Source organism: Pelophylax lessonae (assembly GCF_965119305.1).
Source record: "Pelophylax lessonae genome assembly, chromosome: 6".
NCBI lineage: Eukaryota > Metazoa > Chordata > Amphibia > Anura > Ranidae > Pelophylax > Pelophylax lessonae.
Window position 1 is genome coordinate 211205006 of NC_138773.1, and position 19858 is coordinate 211224863.

Below are 19858 nucleotides of genomic sequence, written 5' to 3' on the forward strand. Positions count from 1 at the left end.
GCAATATACCTCCACTATGTTGGGCTAGGTTCACACATACAGTATGCAGGTTGGAGAACACGCTGCTCTTTAGCAGATGCAGGGTATGCCATTAATTCCTAATGGCACCCCCATGCATCGGAAAAAGTGGCTCAATGCAGTTCCGTGTGGCCGTAATTTGAAAAAAAGGACTGAGGACTTTTTTCCTGTATTTTTTGTAGGTTCTGTGGGCTGCTGTACCTGCAAAATGTGGCATGCAGGACATGCACAAGTGTGAATCTAGCCATATTGGGCTAATTGTGCAAAAGTTAGCAAAAGTTAGCAAAAGTTTGCCTTTTTTTAACCTTATGTACATTTAGGGCCCATTCACACTATTATGTTGTGGTATTGCACGTGTTATTGCAACATGTGGCAACATAAGTTACTTTAGCTGTGATGGCACTCAAAGAAACCTTGGCAACAAACTTATGGTGCATTTTAGTGCATTAGGCAGCCCATTTATCTGCCTTATTGTAGAGCACCTCAACATGCATACGCTAACACAGTGCAATGGTGTAAATACTATAGACCATTATGTTTTTTCACTGTACAGTATTCTGTTTCAACCATGACAAGCTCACGAGTCCTTAGATGTGTTGACTGCATTCGTTTTCTTTTTAGGCTTTTTGTATTTTTTTGTACCTGGTAATCTTGCCAGTAGTACACTTCCTGTCCTAGGGTAACAATACTCACCCACTATACTGTATCTATATAAGACAGGAAATGTCCCTTCGCCTCTCTTTTGCACTTGTCAATCAGATATTACAAAATGCTTCCAATGGTACCTTAAATAGTCCAAGATCAAATGAGAGAATTTTGTTGTTAGGGTTTACTCTCTGCAATCTCTAATGATTTCAAACACAGTCCCGGCATCTAAATGATCTAGGTCGGCTATGTATTAGGTCAAATAATATTGTTTGGTAACCAGGGCTGGCCCTATTATGGATCCTGCTGGGTCCATTGGACCCAGGTGGAACTTTGAGAGGGGCAGCAATATGATGCTCAAGATTTTTTTCCAGCAGATTTGCGGTGCGTTACAGGCGGCGTTACGAGCGGCCTTTCCCCATCTGATACTGCCGCCCATAGTGCAAACTGATGAGTATAAGGCTCCCCCTCCAGGGAACAACCATTGTGAGATCGTGGTGTGCTCAATGACGTCATACATCAACGCACTCCATCTCACGCAGGGCAAGCTAGATCTTCTAGGGCCATGGCTGCGGCAGACACAGGTGTGATAGGAGCACTGAGGATAGACAGTGGGTGTTTGGTGGACCAGCTCGGTGTGAGTTAGGGAAGATAACAGTATATATAATATTTTCAAAATGTTATATTTAATAAAGTTATTCCTGTTTTTTTTTTTTGTTTGTTAGTTTTTTGTCCTTATACCCCACAAAGCAGCCCCTTAGCCCCCCCCCCCCCCACAATGCAGCCCCTGCATGGAATTGAACATTATGGTATGTCATATAATTTTGCATATAGACAAGGTGCTATTATATAGACAAGGTGCTATTGCATGTAAATCTGACTTCCAAAAAACATTTAATTATTAATTTGAAAATAAATAATACATTTAATTTAGCTTCAATTATTATGATAAATTATTATGATATAAAATAATGGCTTTTGGGGGACGTGATATTTTGTTTGGGGGGGGGGGCATCATTTCATTCTTGGACCCAGGCAGCACAAAGTCTTGGGCCAGTCCTGTTAGTTAATAGCCAGGAAAAGGGTACTGATATCTTTCCTACGGATTCAAAGGAAGAATCAGTTTTAAGACAGGTCCATATGGAAATGTAACTGCAATTTTCCTGAACTGCAAAAAATAAGGTTAACGATTTTCACATATGAATATTGATATTACATTGCTGCATTTGAGGGATGGTGACAAATTGGCGTAATGAAATAACCCATCCCTTGTGACGGTTCTATTTGGTTTTTGCAGTGTAGTTTTGCCTTTGGCGGTCACCAAAATCCTGATCTTCCGTAAGCAGTTAGACACCTGCATCCACCACAGAGGTGAATTAATCTCTCGCAGGTTGGGGAGGAAGATCACCTCAGCAAAATATAGCAATATTGCCATATACACCAATCCAAACTATATAAGGTTACATTTTCATTTCTGAGACAGAGAACATCCACTGTCTGCAATGAACCTGATCACTGCATTCAAATTTCAGCCAATTAATCTATATCTACAAAGGACATGTAATCTGATTTCCAGATATTTTCTTTAAATGATAGAATCATTACTCAGTCAGTGACACTCTATTCCTGCCAGTACCCATGCAAATACCGATGGCTGATACCTTATCCTTTAAAACATCTGACCCACGCTTGTTGTTTTAAAAGCATAAGTAGATGTTTCAAATAAAATCAGCAGAGGAAGACATTTTCCATTACAGTCAACACTTACCAAGTCTATTATACTATACAATCTACTCCTTTAAATGGTCAATCTGCTCAAAATCCATACTGCTGGCTTTGGTAGATGATGTAAACGTAAACCACCTGACAGTTTCTTTCATTTGTCTGGGACCCTACCAGGGAGATCTCTTCACTAGACTTCCTGGGCCCTGGGCCAGATTACTGTAGCCTGTAAGCACAAAAGCACAACCTACATAGTCCCTCTATGATAGGATCACCTCTTTTACACAAAAACATTCTACAGTTTCCTGGTTCTGGCCTGGATAAAAAAAAATATATTGTGATAATGTGTAATGAGATTATGAGATGACAATTTGCACTAATAATGAAAAAAAAAATGTGGCCAATAACATACAGGAGAAAGCCACCTCTGCTTGCTTGCTGTGGGGGGCACTCGATAGAAGGGAGGGGCCAGGAGCAGCAACGAGGGACCCGAGAGGAGGAGGATCAAGGCTTCTCTGTGCAAAACCAACTGCACAGAGAAGGTAAGTATATTTTTATTTATTTTTTTATAGGAGACTTTACAATCACTTTAAATCCAATCCACCGTGACCATTTCCTTTACAAACATTTGCATTTTAAAACATTGCACCTAACCCACTGTAAAAGTAATTGCATAACTTTTTATTTTATGTTTAAAGTATAACTAAATCCATAATTTTTTCTCTACTTTAGGATAAAGCCTTTAGGATTAACCACTTGCCAACCAGTCACTGGGACTGTACTGCGGCAAAGTGACTCGATTCCGTCCAGCGACGTAGACCTATGTCGCTGGACTCCTCCCCCTGTAGGTGGCGCTCGCGCGCCGCCGGAGGCTCGCTCCCGCTGTTTTTAGTCACAGCAGGAGTCGGGCCAGGGGAGGAGCGGCGGCGATCGCCGCTGCTCTTCCCCGATCATCGGGGAATCAAGTTTGGAGATCCGCCCGCTTGTGTAAACAGAGCGGGCGGATCTCCTAAGTGACAAACAGTGACAGATTGCAGGGTTCAGCATAGCTGAACATGCGATCTGTCCCTGTGTCACTCAGTCACCTCCCCCCACACACGTTAGTAAGCACCAGGCATACATTAACCCCTCCCTCTCCAATAAAGTTAACCCCTTCCCTGCCAGTGTCATTTTTACAGTAACAGTGCATATTTATAGCACTGATTACTGTAGTAATGTCACTGGTACCCCCAAAAGTGTCAAAAATGTCAGTCAAGGGTCCGATCTGTCCGCCGCAATGTCGCAGTCCCGCAAAAAGAATCGCAGATCGCCGCCATTACTCGTTTAAAAAAAAAACACCAAAAATGACATAAATCTTTCCCTTATTTAGTAAACGCAATAACTTTTGCGCAAACCAATCAAAATACGCTTATTGTGATTTTTTTTTACCAAACATAGGTAGCAGAAAACAAATTGGCCAAAAATTTAAAAAAATTTGGATTTTTACATTTTTTGGGGGGGAATTTCATATAAAAAATGTTAAAAATATTATTTTTTAAAAATAAACGCTCTTTTTTGTTTATAGCACAAAAAGTAAAAATCGCACAAGTGATCAAATACCACCAAAAGAAAGCTCTGTTTGTGGGAAAAAAAGGACGTAAATGTCGTTTGGGTATGGCGTCGCACGACCACGCAATTGTCAGTTAAATTCGCACAGTGCCGCCGCAAAAAGTGGCCTGGACGTAAGACAGCAAACAGCGGTGGTAAAGTGGTTAAAGTGCCTTTAAGTTTTTTTTTTTTTACTGCATGTGTCCCATAATACATTATTAGTTATGTTAGAAGCTAGTGAAATCTAGTGCATCTTGCTGGCTTACTGAATTTTTGCAGTAATAATTTGTACTTAAAAAAAAAAAAAAAAAATGCTCAAATATTGCAAAAAATGATTGGCTGCTCTGATTTGGTGTGCTTCATTTTTCCTAGATGTCCTTGTGCTAATGCCTGCCGTTAACATCTCTGATTCCAAATATGCTGCTGTCCCTGTCACTTCTGTAGCAAGGTGTTGTAAATATTTCTAGTCTTATTTATACATTCTTGTGAATTTTAAAATGAATGCGGAGGAATTTAATGTAAATCTACAAAACAATAAAGTCTTAACAGATGGCTATGCTTTGCCGGAGTCATTGCCTCTGCACAAGGTTGTTTTCCATGCCGTCTGCAAATATTTTGGCTAATGGGTTTTGTGATGCCAACTAACCTTTTTGCAGAGGCTAACATAAGATTAGAGTGGTCAGCACTTACCAAAGGCACCTGCCCAATAGGTTAATTCTGTATTCTCTAATGATTTGCAAAACCAAGATTTTATTAAAGTAGGATAATGTAACTTCAGTAAAAAAGATATTTCTGTTTTGGAGGGGCACCTGCCAGTTTCCTATATTTATCTGATAACTTATTAGTATCAGAGATCTAAGAGCTCTTTTATATGGGCAGCTGTCAGGTGGTAAAAAAAGGTTGCTGAATGCGGTTTTTCTGCCACCCAGCCAAATTCTGAGATTTCAGCCTAACAGGGCTATACACATGCTGTGGACACTGCATTTGTAATGCATGATGCAAAGTTTGACAGGAGGCACTGCCTGCCATATTTCTCCACTGAATTCAACAGTATCTTAGTAAATTTAGGTCAAAATGTATTCTGCTACATGTCTTTGATAAAAAGAAAAATCCCAATACATTATTTGGTTTGTATGAATTATCTGCAAACTATGGTATTATATACTAGAGTTTTCGTAGATCTAGTTGTTATACTGTAATGATGGTGATTATAGTATGACTGTGATAGGGTGGTGAGCAATCTGGCACTAATAGACACTGGCTGAAAGGGTCACTCACTGACACTGACATCGCTAATGACACTAATACAGTGATCAGTGATAATACTGTATACTATCACTGTACTAATGACACTGGCTTGGAAGGGGTTCACATTCAGGGGTAAACTGTGTGCCTAACAAGTGCAATGTGTGTAATGTGTGCTGCTTTATTCTGGCTGTTTTCTCTCCCTGCTTTCCAGGGAGAAGAAACAGCCATATTGCTATTCACAGTACACAGAGTTTTTGTAAGCACATCAATCCATGTTATTAGACACACCCGATCAGCAGGTTTCAGCCAAAACCATTGGCTGAAATCTTCTGCTAAACTCGTGCTGTGCCCAATCAAAGCACAGGTCGGCAGTTGGAGCACACATGCATGCCCCAAACCTAGAAGAAAGCCAGCAACATACATGTACGTTGCCATGCCAGCACCTGCTGGCCACTTGCAGTTTATTTACTGTGAGCAGTCGGCAGGTGGGCCAAAATGAAAGCCCCTTCATCCTTCCTACCCATTCTGATTTTGTTTTTTAATTCCCTGTGCAGCAGGAAATACTCACCTAGGCCCTCGCTGGTGCCATGTATGGTTGACCAGTAATCCAGCGATGCAGATGTACCTACACCAGTTGCTCCCCTTGTCATGATGTCATCACTACTGGAGAGGATTCCACAACTGGACAGTAAAGTCTTAACATTTTATTGTAATTTCAACAGTCATTCATATAAATCTGCAGATTTAATCCAAATGTCAATGTCTGTCTCACTATTTTTTCCCTGCTTTGACACCCTATCATATTGGCTTTTGATCCACTTTTATCACCATTAAGTAATCCTGCTCTGTGAAATGCCATGCAGCCATCACTGGAGCACATGCCTGTAGTCTGGAAGTGGCAGCAAATGGGGCTGCAGAAGACCCCCAACACTGTATCAAAAGATGAAAGAATGGCGAAACAATTATTTTTCTTTTTAATATGTCAATTGTTTATGATACACTGTGGGGTTATTTTTACTAAAGATAAATAGACAGTGCACTTTGCAAATGCAGTTGCACTCATTTTCCTCATGCTTAGTGAATGTGGTGAAGATCTTCTGATTTCTATCATCCAATCATGTGAATGCAAAAATTCTGCTTTTTTTTTCTCCTTGCACCCGACTGGGTATTCTTTACAAAGTAAATCTTTACTACATTTACTTAAGTTATAGGGAAAATAAGTGCAACTGCATTTGCATAGTGTGCAGTCTATATGCCTTTAGTAAATCAACCCTAATGTTTTAGCAAACTAACTGTCATTTACTTAATGTTTACTTCTACTTTAATCCCAGTTGTTCTTCTCTGGTAAATTTTGGAATTTCGTGATGTTAGGAATCCCTACACAAATAAACTAGATAACCAAGCACTAATTTCCTACAAAAAGGTTATCTGATAGTAGAGTATTTAGGAAAAAGCATTTTCCCCCCCCCCGACATATAAAAGAAAAAGGCTTTATATGTTCCTGAAACAACTGTGATATTACCTTGTACTGCAAGCCACCCTATCATTTCTATTCACATCAAAAGCACTTGAACCCATTACAAGCAAAGCCTGTTTACCTAACTCAGCATTCTAGACACTTTCAACTTGTTTGTGTTCATTAGCAAGCTTAGGAAACAATGCAATGCAAGGAAGCCAGAGAGTGCCTCTCTTTAGGTGTCTGCATGCACAATGTCTGAAAAACACAACTTTGGTTCTTTGACCTCCTTGAATCAAGGTTGTCGTCTGTATATGTCGTACTGTGAAAACAAAGTCCTGATTTACTGCACTGAAGTTGTTTGATTAGTCTGTACTCCTCTTTAAAGATGTGAAATAAAGTCAGCTGGTTAAATCAGTACTGGTTTTAAGGCTGGTTCCTGCCTTACGTTAAATACTTTAAAACTCCTGTTCGTGGATTATTTGGCTGAAAGCAAGGAAAGCCAGCAGAGAAGAGACCCAACAATTGTATGTAGGTTTATGGCCAACCAAGGTTGCACATGGGCCATAACCCGATCACTCAAGATTCTAGTCATTTGGAAAATCTGATTGTAGCAATGAAAACTAAGCTGTGTGTGAACTTTTCTCAATTGCTTTGAAAAGAAGCAATTGGTATAAATTTTAAATCATTTGAATTAGGATTGCAATATTTAATTTATGTATATCAAGCTATTGTTTTCTCTTTTTCTATCTCTGTAGGCAAGAATAATTGGATGTTTCTTCAAATCAATCACAATTCTGGTCATTACATTTTGGGTTAAGTCTAAAGAAATCAGCCAGTGTGTTTGATATTTCAAAAGAAATTCTGTTTAAGGCCTAAAGTGGGGTACACACTAGTAGAAAATCTGCCGAAAATTCCCGCCCGATGTGAAATCGTCCGATTTTCGCCTAGTGAGTACACAACTTTCAGCAGCCAATGCCGACATTTTCAACGAAAAAAAACGGAGGGACAAACACCAAAATTTTTTTCGTCTGTCCCCAGACGACCGATTTTTTTCGTTTAATGTGTATGCAGTACGTCCGTGAAAAATAGGATCTGAAGTTGCTGACAACCCGGAAGTCTAGGAACAAATGTGCCAAAAAAAAGAAAAATCGGACGAGAAATTTTGTGAACATTTATGCACTGTCGACTAAAAATGGTAATGAACGCTGAGAAGACAGAGAAAAATCGGAGGATATTTCGTCCGATTTTCGTCAAGTGTGTACGGCCCTTAAGGCTCCATGCACACTAGCATTTTTAAAGCCCCTTGAAGCTGTTTTTAACATTTTTTTTCTGCTCCTAGAAACTAAATAGTGTTATCCTATGTACCCATGCACACTACTTTAGGCTATTAGTGTTTTTTGAGCTTCAGCATCTAGGAGCAGAAAGAAAAAATGTTTTTGTACAGTTTCCTGGAGTGTTTTTCCAGCAGAAAATCTCCTAATGCTAGTGTTTTTTTTTTTTCTTTTAGCTTTTCTTTTCTTTTTTCTAGAGGAACTGCAAAAACACTGATAAATTGCTAACGCTTCTAAACGCTACTAAAACACTACTATAAAAAGCTATTACCAGCATTTTTTTAGCTTAAAAAAAAAAACGCTAGTATGCATGGAGCCTTAATAGTAATCTCAATTTCAAATCTAACAGAAATCACTGCAAGCTGATGTTTGAGTGGCTACTTCAGGCTGTGGTTAGATGTTAGATAACAAGCTGATAGGAAAATATCTATTTTTTAAAATCACATTCTTTCATGGCATATTAGCTTTGAAGAACGTCTATCTCTTTACTGCAAAGAGAAAAAAAATGCATGCAAAAAATATAATATTGACTCTCACAAAGCACCCTACCACCCATGCATTTGTTCAATTGTGAAATTGATATTGGACAACAAAATGACAGTTTAATACAAGTTATTGAAAGATCAGATCTAAAAACATAAAAATAAAACTATGGCAACTTTGCCAAAATGTATTGGATTTTTACAGCAGTTTGAAAGGGACAATTTTGATTCCATCTGTTTCCGGTCAATCAAAGCCACCATTATGCCCTTGTTCGCTTTGCAACTTTGACAAAGGATGGAATTGAAAATGTAGTCATTCTATAGACTTGTCACATGTATGGCTAGCTCAAGGCTACTATTTGTGGTCTTTTTAGTCCCTTAAATTACCTTAGTATCTAAGGGGGTGATTTAATAAAACTGGAGCACTCAGAATCTGGTGCAGCTGTGCATGGTAGCTAATCAGCTTCTATCTTCAGCTTGTTCAATTAGGCTTTGGCAACCTGGAAGCTGATTGGTTTCTATGTAGTGTGGCACCAGATTTTGCACGCTCCGGTTTTAGTAAATCCCCTCCTAAGTGTCATAGTATCACTCCTCCTTGGTAAATTCTTAGCTGTACTGTTACATAAATATTCAGCATAAGCCTCTGCCAGTTAGTATGTGTATTTGAGAGCTAAAGGATTAGACAACATGCACACCAGTGTGTGGCGCCTGGTGCACATTACCCGCAGGTTGCTTTTGGGAAAATAAAAAAATCAGTTGTAGAGAAAAGACTATCATCAATAAATTCTACTAAACAAACCTCAATGTTTTGCATATATTAACTACTTTTAAATCAAATGTAATGATTCCTTTATAACTGCCAGAGAAAGATATGAACATTTTTTGATGAGAAAAAGTCTTAATTGTAAAAGACATTCCATTTGTGCTTAAAATATGCATGCATTTTGCATTAGGTAAGCCTTTCTGTGCTGGTCTAATAAACAGAATTAGGGAGTTCTTAACACACTTTAGAAACAAAAAGCATCAAATTACTTAAAGTGGAATTCCAGGCTATACTTAAGTCATTTTAAAAATGCCCCCCCCCCCCCCCAACGCCTATGCTGACTGACCTGTGTAACAAAAAATATGTACAGTATATTTACCTATTCTTGGTTCGCCCCTGCAGCTTCCGCTGGCTGACACAGGGGAGCCAGATTTCATGACCGGACCAGAGAGGCCTGAAAATAGGTAAGTATATACATCTTTCTTATATAGGTTAGTCAGCATAGGTGTTAGGATGGTAAAAAAGAAACAACTATAGCGCTGCCTGTTGCTTCTGGATGTGGAGGATATACATTAAGCGGGAGAGGGGTGAAGGGGAGGGAAAAGGAGTGGGGGAGAAGGTCACTATAAAGGATTTGTGAATGGGCAAAGTTTTGTCATAAAGTTCCAAAAAAGAAGAGTAGCTATAGTGCTCCTCCTCCATTACAGGTCCTGAGTAACCTAATGCACAAATGGAAAATGTTCAAAGAAAGGGTGCAGCCAACTTAATGTAGGCTGTTTGGCAAGCACATGGATAAACTGTGTGCAGAGATTGGCAGGCAAGTGGCTGGTAACTTCATGAATCGTCAGGGAAGCGGCTGGAGAGTGACATCACCAGCCACTTCCCTGATGATCTCTGTAGTTACCAGTCTTGATGATTGTAATAATTCCCCACTCTGTCCAAAACTAAAAGGAAAGTTTTGGCTAGAGTAGAGCTTTTATTCTCATCATATACTTACCTTTCTTTTGCTCCTTTGTTGTTCCATTCTGTGACGGAAAGTGAAGGAAATTACCAGTATAGATAGGTATTGAGAAGCATGTGCCCCAATCCATGTGACAGGCAGCACCAATCATGCTGACACACAAGGGAGTGAATTTGTTAAAGGTAAATAGACTGTCCACTTTGCAAGTGCAGTTGCTCTGATTTTCCTTATGTAAATGTAAATGTGGTACAGCTTCACTTTGAAAAGAATACCCAATCAAGTGCAAGGAATATAAAAAAAAAAAAAACAGCATTTTTCTTGCACATAATTGGATGATAGAAATCAACAGTGCTTCATCACATTTACTAAGCTGTAGGGAAAATTGAGTCGGCGGCTACATAGAGTGGCGGAGGGAACAAAGGAAAGATAAGCATGTACCACTGGGGAATGATAAATGAAAGGAAAATTGTTTCTTTTGCCTTTAATCACGTTAAGCCATTTTTATGGAATACCATTGATGAAATGCCAAAACAAAGATTTTTCATTAGGCTACGTTCACATCTAGGCATTGCTATTTTTATAGGCATTTTTTGCGCGTTTTACAGGCGTTTATACAGCGTTTTTGTGCAGACGTTTTTAGGTTGACAAGTGACCAATGAAAAAAAAAAAATGCCTGTAATCTGCCAAAAAAGAAGCTCATGTACTTTTTTGAGCGGCGGACATTTTGCTTAAGGCAACAGAATGCTCAGATGAGAACAGGAGCCATTAAAATGAATGGGGTTTGTCTTGTTGGGCGTTTTTAGAGCTGAGGCTTAGAGCAGAAAATCGCCCAAAAATGCCTAGATGTGAACGGAGCCTAAATGTGGTGGAAGGGGATAATTGGAGGCATCAGCCAGTACAACCAGATAGATGTTCGGCTTCATTGTCAATCCTGCACTAGAAAAAGTAGCACTGGAATTGGAACAATTGTACTGCCTCCACTTTTCCTTTCCTCCAGTTTTACATTACATTATTTTAATTATGTGATTACCGGCTGTTGTGTACCAACAGAATATATTGCAGTGCTACATCCATCAAGGTAAATACAGTCAATTGACAGCTTTCAGAAATTCAAAGTCTATACTTAGATATTCAAAAAAAAAAATCAGATCTAGCTGTTCTCAATATCTAGTGCATATCTAAAGCACTATTAGTTTTCAAATTGATTAGCATGAGACTGGCCATATGAGCAATTTGGAAATGGTAATACAATCACCCATCCCACAGGTGTTTAAGTTCATTGATGAAAGGTTGCCTATGAAGACTAGATTTTAAAGCTTAAATATAAAGTACAGGTAATACTTTGGGATAACTATGCATTTTTTTCCTAATAATCCCCCCACCACCCTAAAAAAAAAAAAAAACCTTACCAATACATGAATACACAAGAAAACATGGACTTAGTTTTTAGCTTATGCACTGTTGCATTGCTAGAATGAACATTTTCATACTTTATAAAATAATGACTTTATTGGTTTATTCACTTTGTTTATCATGTCATTATTTTAGCTCTTCTTTAAATGATTGAAATATTGCCCCAAAGTTACAGAACATTACCTTTCATCTTCTTGAACTTTTTATACCATCTCCCAAATTCGTGGCATTTGGTAGTTGACACATTGGCATAGTATGTGCTGTTTACAATGGAGGAGATCATGCTCTGGAAGAGAGTACAGGATGAGGGAATGTTATTAGATAAAGACTTGGCAGGCAGAGAAGTGATTGGTTAAGTATTCACTGATCAGCCATTAATGTTCCTCATCTGTACCAAGATGAAAAATTAGACTTGTCCTAGCTAGAAAATGCTACATAGTAAATATACAATCATAATGATTTATTTTCCATAAGAATCTTGCAAACACTTCCATTATATGCAAATATGAACAAGAACACACCTTCAGCTACTTTCTTACTTTATTATAAGGCTGTTGCACTTAATGCCATTTCTTACAAATTATGTAGAAACTATTGACCTGCCAAGAAAACAATTATATCTAAAGCTGAACTGCAGGCACATAGTAAACACACATTCAAAATACATATTTGTGTGCTGGTATGACTGCCAAATGATTTGTAATTGTGTCTAGCCAGTCCTGAGATTTACATAGCCCTGCCAGACAGCACAGCAGGGTTGGTAACCTGACTTTTCTCCACTGTAATTAAGCAATAAAGCAAGGTCACTTCTTGGCTCCTGGCCTGTAACTGGAGAGTAAAGCAGCAACAGACTGATACGGTTATCCCTCTGCTCTCTCAGCCTACTAGGATGTTACTGTTCAGCACATGTGCATGCTGGACACCTGATTGGCTCTTATTACTGCACCTTCTGTTTCCAATGTTAGTGCTGTGTTACAAGGTTAAAAGCAGGTCCTCACATTCAGGTACTTAGGCTAGTTGCACATAAAAATAAATGTTATCAGTATAATGAAAACATAGATGCATTGATTGGTGTTATTACAGCTGCCTCAAGTTTGGCTTTAGGGGCAAACTTGAGGCAACTGCGATGCGGGAACATGTGTGGAGGAGCATGTTTTCCCATCCAGAATGGGCATGCACTGCCGGCTGTGGACATGCACAGGTGCCATTAGTTCTTAATGGCACCCCCATGCATTTCACAAAGGTGGGTGCATTCATGGGCACCAAAATGCATGGTACCACAGTGTCATTAAGTTTGGTGCAACGCGCTTTTAAAAGTTGTTCCTGGCATACTTTTTGCAGTTTCCCGTGAATATGGCAGCCCATGCCAAAAGCTCACCACGGGGGAACACGCAAAGCCATGCACAATCACACCTATTTTAATGGTGTGAACCGGCATTTAAAATACAAATTTTCCTCTACTTTTCTGAAGGCTTAGTGCGTAGCTTTTGGTTGTAGGGAAATATCAGTAATGCCAAAGAGAAGGCTCTAAAACAGTTTAATACAGAGGGCTTCTTATAAAAAAACTTAAGATGTTTTTTGAAAAGGTGTTAAAATAGAAATTGCAGCTTTTATAATGTTTTCAAACAGTAAGAAACAGCTAGAAGTATCATATTAATATGTATATATATCAATGCAACTACCACAACCTCATTACTATCTACAGATCAGTAAACTAGCAGATCACTAGTTTTTCACGCTCAGATCTTGGCACTGTGGGGTTGATTTACTAAAACATGAGATCGCAAAATCTGGTGCAGCTCTGCATGGTAGCCAATCAGCTTCTAACTTCAGCTTCTTCAAGTTGAAAAAAAAACCTGGAAGCTGATTCGTTTTTTTGCAGAGCTGCACCAGATTTTGCCCTCTCCAGTTTTAGTAAATCAACCCCTGTGAGTATCTCCCTTGGTGGGCAGACAACAATAAAACATTGACAGGGGTATTAATAATTTCTTACTCCATCCAAAACCTTCATGTATATCTTTTAGTTTTGGACAGAGTTGTGAGGGATTAGAAGCCATGGCAGGGGTTTTTATCAATGTCTGTGTCAGCGATTATTCTTCTACATCGTGTGTGCCTTTGTTACTGAAAGTGAAAGTAAAAGTAAAAGAAAATCCAATTTTGGGTTGTCCCCAGAGCAGTAATGGTGGGGAAATCTTTCAATGGGGACACTAGTTCTGGTGACCCTGGTAACAACCAGGGATTTTCTCACTTTGGAGGGATTTCTTCTCACTTCCTGTTTTGGCTATGGGACATGAAGTGAAGGGAAGTCTCCCCAATGGGACGGAGATGGCGAAAACACTGACAGGGGCTATAACCCTCTTTTTTTCTATCCAAGGAAAAAAAAATTGCATTTAGCTCTACTTTACGTGTTTAGATTAGCTAGATATCAAAGTAATTTTAAGCTTTTGTTGAATTAGTGAACTTAGTGTTGAGTTGTTCACTTTAAGGTCAACACAGAGAACAAGGGGGCACTCTTTATGTCTAGAGGAAAACAGATTTATTCTCCAAATACGGAAAGGTTTCTTCACCGTAAGAGCTTCGAAAATGTGGAATAGACTCCCTGCAGCGGTGACTCTGGCTAGCTCACTAGATTGCTTTAAAAAACGCCTGGATTCTTTCCTGGGTGCACTTAATCTAAGTGGGTACTTATATTTATGGGTAAAGTTGATCTAGGGAATAGTTGCCTCTCGGGGATCAGGAAGGAATTTTTTTCCCCTGCTGTAGGAAATTGGATCATGCTTTGCTGGAGTTTTTTTTGCCTTCCTCTGGATCAACTGCGGGTATAGGATTGTGTATATGGGATTGTATGGTTGGGTTTTCTTTACTGTTTTTTTTTTTTTTTTTTATTGGTTGAGCCAGATGGACTTTTTTTAACCTGACTAACTATGTAACTATGTTTTCAGCACCTACATTCTTGGAACTAATATTTAAAAATTACAAATAAACCAGAACATGGGTTTATTAAACCACTAATTCATTTTAGCAAATACTTAGAACGGGACATGAAAATACTTTTGAGCCTGGTATGACACTGATCAAGTCAGGATTTTAAACTGTTTAAATAATATTACCTTTTCTCTTGCTCACAATACCTGAATTACATCACTGCAATGCTTTCTAAGAGCAGTAGGTATCTGTAACGTGACTTATGACATTCTACACTCACAGTGCTACAATTCACTCAAGCGTGAATATTTGCCTTTTAAATACAACCAAGAGACATAGCCTATCCACATACTACCACAAATGTTCTTCCCAACACTGGTTCTGCTCTGCAAGTCCCTATATTTTCTTTGAGATCCCTGTACCTCAGGTTTTTAAAATACAGACCACGGGAGTCCCACATTTCTAAATCTGCCCATTTGAAATTAGAAAGAAAGCTAATATCTTAATATGCATGGCATTCTTTTTTAGACTTGCATTGTGATGGCTCCATTCTACTTTGATCATTCAGAAATAAATTTTGCCATCCATCCAAAAAAGACTTTGCATTCTTTGCTAAATTGTTTGTAAATCCAACAACTAATAATAACTGACATACACATGGACCGCCACCCATAACTCTAGCCAGCACACACAGACCTGCTTAGAAAGCAGTCACGTGATAAATAAGAAAAAAGGCATATTTTTGCTCTTTCAAATTATGATTCTACATCTATGTTAAGTTGCCTTTGTAACTGCCTCTTTATGAGCATGGCATAGGTAAACATATTAAAGTGTATGAAAATCCTAATTTTGATTTTGCCCCCCTTATTTTGGGGATAATCTTGTTTGTCCCCTACCTTTGTATGTTTACTCTAATCTTTATTAAAACGTTTGAATAAGAAAACCCTAACTTTGAATTTCTTTTACTTATGCCCTTTTGGCCTATTAAATTTACCATTGAACGCATTTTGCTATACCTGCTCCATAAGTGGAAAAAAAAAAAAAATTTCCTGCCAGAAATTTTATGAGCTGATAACTTTCGAGGCTCTCTGCCTCTGCTGTCTGTTGGCATTGTTTCCAGTTCTCTACGAGGACAACAGAACGCCTTTCCCTTTATGTCAGTGATGGCAAACCTTGGCACCCCAGATGTTTTGGAACTACATTTCCCATGATGCTCAACTACACTGCAGAGTGCATGAGCATCATGGGAAATGTAGTTCTGGTGTGCCAAGGTTCGCCATCACTGCTCTATGTTATGTGCATGAGAAGGGGTGTTCTCTAGTCCTTGTCCTAGTTTGACAATGCTGCTCCATATATATATAGTACAGTAAGGGAGTGTTGTCACCCTAGGGCAGGAAGCGTGTTATCTGCAGGACCACCAGGTGAAAATACAGGAAGGTAAACTGTAAAAAGGAATACAAATGCAGCCACCATAATAACTGGTTAGCTGCAATATATTACATTTTTGTTCTTGGGCGTATTAATACAGTACACTCTAAGAGAAGATAACAACTGCACTAGATGCTGGGTGCATGCTTCACTCATTGCATACCATGATGCATCGGCTCTACAGATGTGGAGAATTTATTATCACTGCTCGGTTAATCTTCCCTCCTTCTGTAAAGGGGAAAGGTTTTAAAAGTCTCTTAGGACAGATAATCCTGCTAACACTTTGGGCACAGAAGCAGTACATTTCAGAAGAAATCCCGCAGTGAAACAACTCTGCCTTCATAATGGTTATCGCACTTTAAATTCTCTATCCTGGGCTCCCAGTCATTAGAAATGACATATGGAAAGACACACACATTAGTATCAATGGGCGAGAACAATAGTGATTTAGGAAGCAGAACCTAAAAGGTAAGATTAGATGCCCTGCCATGAATAATCCCATTAATGCTTCTCAGATGTTTCAGTTCAGTTTCCAACTGCAACAAGACCACACAGCCAAGAGCCTGGGAACGTACGTGCTGCTACCCCAAGTACAACGCTTAGACTAATAAGGAGAATTAATATCAGTTTTAGGAACGTGTCATTAGCACCTGTGCTGAAATTCACTAAACAGAGGATGATTTTAACCCTCTTCTTGTCCTAACCATCTGCAGGAAACTGGGACGGATTAATTTTTTCACATTATCTGTAGTTCAGGTTTTACTTAATAGATGACACCTTACTTGATATTTTATTTGCCCCCATCGGCTTTGCTTTTTAAAATTAGCAGGCATCTTAGTTTTTGAAGAAAAAAACAATTAATAGCATTTATTCAAGCAAAGCATTTGTGTAGTGCTTTGTCATGCCAAATAGAATTTCAGACAAGGCACCCATTTTGCTTTGCAGTTTCGGAAGCAAAACACAGTAAATAGAAAACTCTGATGATCATGCAGATAAATAAATATTTCAAGTCATAATAATATAAAATTATATTATAAAATTGCATAATACATTTTCTAATGATAATAGAACTACAAGGCGGCATAGTATAGAAAATATGGCCTACATGAGTATGACAATTTTATTACCCTAAGACAGATGCCACACACAATCTAAAAAAGCTGGACGCAATTATGCTGGATCTAAATAATGTTCTTGGAAGCTCTGCACTCTTATGGGGCACCACTAATTCAGAGCAAAACTCAAACATGTTATTAAAGAGGTTACAAAGCATATGAAAAATGCGACTCTGAATAGCACTGTGAATGAAAACATAAGATTGCAATCATGTTTAGAGCTGGTATACAATTCTATTACAATATTAACAACCATAAACAAAAATTGAAGTTCAAAAACAGATTGCTCAAGTAGTTTAATTTAAAAAAATGTATTTAAAAGTGTCAGAGGGACATGTCTTTCCTGGCAACCTTGTACTTTTGTTCTGCCAGTTCAAAGAGTCTGTTTCAGCTCAATATTTCTCTTTTAATTGCCTTGAGTTCTTTATGCTATTAGGTGGCTAGATTGACTCAAGCAAAACACACCAAGATTTCTTTCTATAAGCAATACCACCAACACCATTACAAGTACATAATGCAATATAAGTTTTCATTTCCACAGACTGGGTGCTTTTTATGTGCGTCTCCATCTCATCACACAGACTTGGCACAAATGCCTCAAGTACACCTTTTTGCAAAGGGGAAGGACTCACTGTCCTCCCATGATGAAATCATACATTCTTAAATTATTTTAGAACTGTTTACTCATGTCTCTGATCTAAATCAAACTTTCACCCCCCACCCCCAACTGACAGTGGATCATTTTATCTAATCTAATGGTGATTCTGGGCAACAGAGGTGATCCTTAGAGACAGCTGAGAGATAAATGCAATAAGTATAAGCCATAGCAGAAGAATAGGTCCTGAGAACATACTGTACATTGGGCTCCAAGGGTGAAGTGGTTAACCTACATTAGCTGTGTACCGGGTGCTGAGAGCTAAACATATTATAAATATCTGGGACTGGGCACTGAGGACCAAATACACATAGGGTGAGAACTGGCTTTGAGGGGTTATGACATACGCTATATATTACCAAAAGTATTGGAACGCCTGCCTTTACATCCACATGAACTTTAATGGCATCCCAGTCTTAGTCTGGCTGTCTTCACCCGGTCACTGAAAATTATTGAAAGGCAGTGGGAGGGGCCCCAGATGATGTGCCCACGAAATACAGAGGTCATTTGACCTCCCAATTATTCATAACCTCTAAAGAACCAGCAGAAACATCTGCAAGAGGTTGAATGTATTTTTTTAAAAATACAAACAGAGTCGGCATGTGTACTGGAGGTAGGGTTTCACTGAGGAAAGATCAATATGTGCATGCTGGAGGTCGGATCTCACTGGGGAAAGACCAATGTGTGAACTGGAAGTAGGATCTTACTGGTGTAAGATTAATGTGTGAACTGGAGGTAGGATCCCCTGAGGTAAGACCAATGTGTGTGCTGGAGGTGGGATCTCACTAAAGAAAGAGCAATGAGGTGTGTGTGCTAGAGGTGAGATCTCACTGGGGAAAGATTGATGTGTATACTGGAGGTTGGATCTCACTGGGGAATGTGTGTACTGGAGGTAGATTCTCACTGGGGAAAGATCAATTTATATTCTGGAGGTAGGATCTCACTGGGGAAAGACCAATGTGTGTGCTGGAGCTGAGATCTCACTGTGGAAGACCAATGTGTGTAAGCTGGAGGTGGGATCACACTGGGTAAAAACCAATGTGTGCATGCTGGAGGGATCATCTCACTGGGGAACTTTCAATGTGTGTACTGGTGGCAGTATCTCACTGTAGAAAGACCAATGCATGTATGCTGGAGGTGGAATCTCACTGGGGAAAGACCAATGTGTGTGTGTGTGTGGTGGAGATTGGACCTCACTGGGGAATAATCAATGTGAGTGTGCACTGGAGTGAGTGTGTGTGTGTGTGTGTGTGTGTGTGTGCTGGAGGTGTGGAGGTGCCATCTCAATGAGGAAAGACCAATGTGGGTGTGCTGGAGGAGATATCTCACTAAGGAAAGACCAATGTGTGTGTGCTAGAGGTGGGATCTCAATAGGGAAGGACAAATGTTTGTGTATGTGTGCTAGGGTTGGGATATCACTGGGGAACATGTGTACTGAAGGTAAGATGTGTGATGTCACTGGGAATAACCAGAAAGACATTAACTTGCACAGTGGTAAAGTCAAAATAGAATATATATGTGGACTGCACAGGGTTGGGCCTGGAATAAATGTGCATTTCTGAAGTTTTTACTGTACTCTGATTGCTGCTGCAGAGGTATCCCAGCCTAATGGTTCAGAGAGAACTGAAGCCAGAAGCAGCCAGGCAGCTAGCATTTTTAGAAATGTCATGCTCTATGTTTCATTACAAGCTTCCTTTAAACTGTTAGCTTAGTAATACACATCCTCACAAGAGACATATTGGTAAGGCGGGTTCACACCTACAGGTGTGACCAACCGCAGATGCATTTTTATGTGTTCGCACATGTCGCATGTAGGGCACCCCATTTATTTCAATGGGCTGCCCTATGCGTGAGAAACACGGAAAAGAAGTCCCTGACTTTTTTACAAAAACATGCTGCATCAAGCCACCGCCACACGTCTGCTAAAGGACAGCGCATTTCTCTGTGTATCGAGAAAAGCACATGATTCCTGACATGCATAGATGTGAACCTAGTGAAAACAGGATCCAATGATGACTCCCAGGAGTTGATTTACTAACGGCAAATAGACTGTGCACTTTGCAAAGTGCAGTTGCACTCTGCAAGTGCAGTTACTCCAGAGCCTAA

The 19858-nt window shown here is 39.3% G+C and overlaps 1 protein-coding gene across 4 annotated transcripts in view; it reads right to left on the bottom strand.

Moving 5' to 3' along the window:
• The window catches only part of SATB2 (SATB homeobox 2), a 289250-nt gene that overhangs the window by 119016 nt on the left and 150376 nt on the right, over positions 1-19858 (bottom strand). For 2 of the 4 annotated variants that reach the window (XM_082261097.1, XM_082261095.1), the window contains exons 6-7: positions 11813-11915; positions 9635-9709 (exon numbers count right to left, since the gene is read on the bottom strand). In XM_082261097.1, coding sequence (XP_082117223.1) covers positions 9635-9709; positions 11813-11915 — 178 coding nt within the window. The remainder of the gene's footprint in view (positions 1-9634; positions 9710-11812; positions 11916-19858) is intronic. The other 2 variants (XM_082261098.1, XM_082261096.1) reach the window with 1 other exon arrangement.